Consider the following 6,641-nt stretch of genomic DNA (forward strand, 5'->3'; position numbering starts at 1 on the left):
TGGGTAAAACTCCTAGGGGAGTTCTACTGTTAATTTTTTGAGGAACCTCCACACTGTTTTCCAGAGCGGCTGCACCACTTCATATTCCCACCAACAGTGTAGGAGGGTGCCCGTTTCACAAAATCCTTGCCAGCATCTGTAGTCTCCTGATTTGTACATTTTAGCCCCTCTGAAAGTTCTGCCTGATTTTTAATCAGACCTTTTTTTTTTTTTTGGTGTTGAGTTACAGAAGTTCTTTATACATTTAGGACACTAACCTCTTACCAGATAGATCATTTGCAAATATCTTCTCCCACTCAGTAAGTTGCCTTTTGTTTTATTAATGGCTTCCTTTGTATAATCCCAATAGTTTATTACTGTTTTTATTTCCCTTGCATAAGGAGACATATCCATAAAAATGTTGCTAAGGCCAATATCTAAGAGATTACTTGCCTATTTTCTTCTAGAAGTTTAATGAATTCAGGTCTCACATTTAAGTCATTAATCCATTTTGAGTTTATTTTTGTTTATGGTGTAAGAAAGCAGTCCAGTTTCATTCTTTTGCATGTAGCTATCCATTTTCCTTAACACCATTTGTTGAAGAAATGGCCTTTTCCCCCACTGTATATTTTTGCTATGTTTGTCACAGATTGACCATATCAGCATGGGTTTATTTCTGGACTCTCTATCCCGTTCCATTAGTCTATGTGCCTATTTTTGTGCCAGTACCATATTGCTTTGATTACTACAGTTTTGTAGTATATCTTGAAATTTGGGACTGTGATAACCTTCGACTTTGTTCTTCTTTCTCAAGACTGCTTTGACTATACAGGATCTTTTGTAGTTTCTTATAAATTTTAGGCTGACTTGTTCTAGTTCTGAATTTAGCTATGTTTTGATAAGAATCATTTGTCAAATGGAAGTAAAAGTTGCAGATAAGTTAACTCAACAGAGAAGATTTGGTAGGAGATGAGAAAAATAAGAAGATTCAAAATTCTTTCTCTATTTTTCCTAAGTGCCTGTGAAGAGAGGTTCTCTGTATGCTAAGAACCTCTGCATGATAGGAAATAACTCTTTGATTTGCCCTTTTAAACCTTTTTCTATTTTTAGGCCTCAGAAAAAAAATTATTAAAAAATGTTACTTCAGTAAATACCTCAAGAGATCAACTTTTTCTTGAATTTTAGCTAGTGCCTTTACTTTAAAATTTTTCTATTATCAAAGCCATTTTAAAGACCAAAAATGAATTAGAGATGCCTATAATCTCTGATGATAGGTTTTCTATGAGATGCTGAATTCTCTCTGTATTTTGGCAAACAAATACAGCAAGTATTAGTTTAGTACTGGTTTCTTTAGCATGAACCATAGTGTTAGGTACTCAAAAAGATGTTCAATATATAGATACACCTCTTCAACTTCTCATTATCAGTGAATCAGTTAAAAGTGAGCCTTAACTGCTTTATCTTTGTAACATACTAATATGATCTGGGGGAGTTTAAGGATGGGGGAATACTCTGAAGAAGTAAGTAAACATCATAAGAACTCCGGGGTGCCTGTGTGCTCAGTTGTTAAGCATCTGACTTTGGCTCAGGTCATGATCTCACGGTTTGTGAGTTTGAGTTGCACACATAAGGTGAGCTGGAGTCCTATATCGGGTGACCACAAGCCCTGCTTTGGGTAAAACATGAGCACCGCTTTGGGTGAGCCCCACTTCTCTCCCTCTCTCTGACCCTCATGGGATTCTCTCACTCTGTCCCTCTCTCTATCTCTCTAAAAAAAAAAAAAAAAAAGGAACTCCTGAATACTGATATTGTGCTAATGATATCTCCTTCTCCCAATCTTAAATGAATAATTAACAGGATGCACAAAAGTTAACAATAACTATTTTATTAATTTTGGCTTTCATCTGTACTGACAGCTCAGAGCCTAGAGCCTGCTTCCAATTCTGTGTCTCCTTCTCTCTCTCTGCCTCATCCATGCTCATGTGCACTCTCTCTCAAAAATAAATAAGCACTAAAAAAATAATAATCTGGCTTTTAATAAATAAACTTCAATATAATTTACATCTAAATTTCTAGAAGAACCCAAGAAACAAAGGTATGCTTACCTGTGAGGGTCTTTGGAACTTGGTATAATATATACACATTCCCTCTTCATCAAAGTGCTTTCTATCCAGGATTTCTGGGACTAAAACAAAAAGTTTTAAAAGACGGTTTATAAATTAACCTGCTAATACTACAGTAAAATAATGTAATGATAAATATATAAAAAGAAATCATTCCATGCTATTTAATTTTTTTCCAATTCACTAAGTATTTGTCATAAGTATATAGTAAAGGCTTACTGAAGATAGCATACCTAAAACATCAGAATCATTCCATTCAAGTCCACTGGGATTTGGATTACTAAAACAACATGCTGTGAAGATTCTATTCCTTCATATAATGTGAGAAGGAAAATCAAGTTGGAAAGTCCCACTATGGGACCCATAGTACCACTATGAGAGTCCCAAAAATTTCAAGAGGGGGCATTTTTATCCTGGGAAATGGATCATTTAAAAGCCAATTATAAGTGACTATTAGAAAAAGATATCAAACAAATCCTAAAAGAAAAATATCAGGAAAAATGGAGACTAAACTTCAGTAGAGATAGGGCAAGTTATTACATGACTACAAATGTTGGATTCACCAGATTGCTGTAACAATCTTAAATCTGAATAACCAAATCAATAGTCTCAAAATATATAAAGCAAAAACTTAACAGGGAGAATAAGACAAATTTAGGATCGCAGTGGAAGATTAACAAATTTCCACCAATTACTATAAATTTGAAATAATTTAAAAAATTTTAAAGATATTTTATTGAGGCACCTGGGTGGCCGACTTCAGCTCAGGTCATGATCTTGCAGTTTGTGGGTTTGAGCCCCACATCAGGCTCTGTGTTGACAGCTCAGAGCCTGGAGTCTGTGTCTCCCTCTCTCTCTGCCCCTCCCCTACTCATGCTCTGTGTGTCTCTCAAAAATAAATAAATGTTGAAAAAAAATTTTTTTAATGAGATATTTATTTTAGAGGAAGAAGGAGTGTGAGTGGGGAAGGGGCAGAGGGAGAGAAAGAGATTATTTTAGGCTGGCTCCACACTCAGCATGGAGCCTGATGCAGGGCTCAGTCCCACAAACCATGAGATCATGACCTGAGCCTAAATCAAGAGTCATATGCTTAACCAAGTAAGCCACTCACATGCTCCTAAAAGACTTTAATTAATTTTATACCACTACTGAAGCTTCTCCCTGGATCCTTAGGCTCTTAGACAATAGATCAGTATCCTGCTACAGATGATAAATAAAAAGGCATTATGTACTGAAACAGATATACTCTATAAATTATAATAGAGTAGATTAAAGACCATGAGCTCCATCCTCCATCTAATATATAATATTAACAGGACAGTCCAAAAAGGAAGAGCATATGTTCTAAGAGGAAACCTCTAGAAGAGACACAAGACAAAATTATGATGGGTAAAGTTTTACAGGTTCCTCTCAAATCCTTCAGGTACCCTAACAATAAACCTTAGTCTATTTCCCAATACTAATTCTAGTGCCAAAATTCTGTCTCTCCATCCAAAATGTCCATTTCCGAGGTCAATGGTTCTTTATTTAATATACTCACTTAGGTAGGAGCAAATTATACCATGATCCCCTGGTTATAAAAAAAAAAAAAATCACAGGATGACCCCTAGAAGTTAGGGCCCTGAATCACCAAAATATCTTACATTCTAAACCTCACTTAGCACAATCCCTCCGCCACCTTCTTATTCTAACTAAAACCTGGTATTCTTTTGAAAATTCTGCTTCTCCTTTATCTCTCTGGGGGAGGGGGAAAGGACTCACTCTAGTTTTACTATACTAGAGATTCACAGTTGCTTCTAGAATACACCTGGCAAACCCAATCCTGATTCAATTCAATTGCCTAACTATTCAATAATATAACTAGACAATGACCTCTAGTTTCACTTTAAAACTCTGACACAAACCTCAAATGCTCATTAATGATGCCCAATAATCACACATTATTTCCCTGGTCCATTTTCTCATTCTCCTGTATGATTTCACACTATTTCCTTCTCTTCTCAAACCTCTAACCGTCCTTTCCCATTCTTGATCTCAAAACATGACCTCACTTCCCATTTAACTGAGCAAATTTCAGCAACAAGAACATATACAACATTTCTCACATCTAGCCACTAATGAGCCCATACACCCTGCCTGCCTTCTTGTGACTATGTGTACCTTCTATTTAAGTCCAACCACTCCTCATGTCCTAGATCCCATACACCTCATGAAGTAAAGATCACTCTCTACCAATTCTTTAATTTTTGTTCTTTATTAACTCATTGCCATAAAAATGCAACATGCTATTAACTCTCATTTGAAAAAACAAACACAAACTTTTGCTTGAGCCTATCTTCCCCTCAAGCTAATACTCCGTATTTCTGCCTCCACCTACTACACCAATCACAGGTAAGTTTTTCCCTCTTTTCTTTTCCTCCCATACTTTCTAAATCCCACGCCAGTCAGACTTTTAGTCCAATCACTCTCTTTCTCTAAATCCAAAAATCAATTTTCATGACTCATCTTCGTATCAGCCGCATTTAACAAAGTTGATCATTCTCACCTACTTAAAACATCTTCAGTTAGTTTGGTGGTCTTCTCTTCACTGCTCACTCCTTTTATTTCCCTTGCTGATTCCTCTCTTTTTCTCCTCAATCTTTGGACTTTTTTCCAATTATATTCACTCACATCTAGTTTATCATGAATAATTAGATAACTCCTAAATTTATATTTCTACATGAGATCCTTCCCTAAATTCCATGCTCATATATTCAGCTGCCCACTCAATAGCTTTACTCTGATGTCCAAGAGATATCTCAAACTGAAGGTGGGGTATCTGGGTGGCTGAGTTGATTAAGTGTCCAACTTGATTTCGGCTCAGGTCATAAGCTCATGGCTCCTGAGATCAAGCTCTGTGTCGGGCTCTGTGCTGACAGCATGGAGCTTGCTGGGCATTCTATTCTCTCTCTACCTCTGTCTCTGGCCCCCTCCTGTGTGCACACTTTCCCTCTCTCAAAATAAATAAATAAACATTAAAAAAAAGATGGCATAAATTCAACTCACCTTTCATCAAAACACTCATTTCTTATATAGTCTTCCCCATTTCAGTAAATGGCAACTCTATTCTTCCAGTTCTAGTTTTTAAAAGCAAAAATCTCAGTGACATTCTTGATTTCCTCTTTATCTACTTCCCCTATATAACCCCATGAACAAAATCTGTTAGCCTATCTTCAAAACACATCCAGCATCCAGCTACTTCTCACATCTCCACTGATACTATTCTGATCCAAGCCATTATCACCTTTGCTTGGTTTACCAGAAACTACTCTTATCACCCTTGCCACATTACAGTCTATTCCTCAAGAGAGATAATCTTTTAAATATACATCATTGTGTCATTTTTCTGCTCAAGATTCTCCAATGCCTTCACATCACACTCAAGAATGTTATAAAAGCCAAAGTCCTTACAAGAGCCTTTAAGGTTCTAGTGCTCTGCATCTCTGCATTCTGCTTCATTACTTTGATTCTATCACCTCCTTCAAGTTTCTGAGCAAATGTCACTCTCTCAATGAGGCTTACACTATTTAAAAATGCAATTTCCAAAAATACCCTCACAGTCTTATGGAACTAGAGTAACGGGACCATCATTCCTGGGATCACATTTGGAGCACTATCCTGAGAATCAAGAGATCTGGCCATGTCAGTTAAACTACTAGTACATCACTCCTATGCATGACCTTTCTCCCACTCCACAACCCTACTGAAGCTAAGGCAGAGCACATGTAACTAAAAAAAACAAAAAACAAAAAACAAGACATTTCATGGGAGCTCTCCTTGTAACTTGAAAAAAGTATTTGGTAGTGCTATTCTAACATACGATGATGTGAGGATGAACTTCTACCAAAATCAACTTAACCTACTGCTTGAAACTCATGAAATTTTCATTATGCTATTAGTAAGAAACACAGGATTCAGGCGTAGTACTGAAATTATATTGTGATTTGTTATTTAAAGTGTGCATCTCTTAGAGGCGCCTGGTGGCTCAGTCAGTTAAGTGTCTGACTTGGGCTCAGGTCATGATTGTGGCTCGGGAGTTTGAGACCCACATCGGGTGCTGCTGACAGCTCAGAGTCTGGAGCTTGCTTTAGATTCTGTGTCTCTCTCTCTGTACTTCCCCTCCTCATGCTCTTGCTCACAAAAATAAACATTAAAATATATATAAAGGTTGTATCTTGGGGCGCCTGGGTGGCTCAGTCAGTTAAGCATCCGGCTTCCGGTTTCGGCTCAGGTCATGATCTCACAGTTCGTGGGTTCAAGCCCCATGTCAGGCTCTGTGCTGACAGCTCAGAGCCTGGAGCCTGCTTCAGATTCTGTGTCTCCCTCTCTCTCTGACCCTCCCCTGTTCGTGCTGTCTCTCTCTGTCTCTCAAAAATAAATTAAAAAATTAATTAATTAATTAATTAAATTAAAAAAAAATTTTTTTAAAGGTTGCATCTCTTAGACAAATTGGAAATTGTAAAAAAAGAAAAGGGAGGTTAGTGATTCAACTGACTGCTA

General features: G+C 37.1%; 1 protein-coding gene across 9 annotated transcripts in view; it reads right to left on the minus strand.

Moving 5' to 3' along the window:
- TRPM7 (transient receptor potential cation channel subfamily M member 7) overlaps positions 1 to 6,641 on the minus strand; it is a 125,850-nt gene that overhangs the window by 102,747 nt on the left and 16,462 nt on the right. For all 9 annotated transcript variants that reach the window (XR_003913754.1, XM_029953041.1, XM_029953044.1 and 6 more), the window contains exon 2: positions 2,085 to 2,164. Coding sequence is in view for 8 of the 9 variants with exons in the window: in XM_029953041.1 (XP_029808901.1) it covers positions 2,085 to 2,164 (80 nt within the window). In the remaining variant the exon portion in view is untranslated. The remainder of the gene's footprint in view (positions 1 to 2,084; positions 2,165 to 6,641) is intronic.

This window comes from Suricata suricatta, chromosome 9 (assembly GCF_006229205.1).
Source record: "Suricata suricatta isolate VVHF042 chromosome 9, meerkat_22Aug2017_6uvM2_HiC, whole genome shotgun sequence".
NCBI lineage: Eukaryota > Metazoa > Chordata > Mammalia > Carnivora > Herpestidae > Suricata > Suricata suricatta.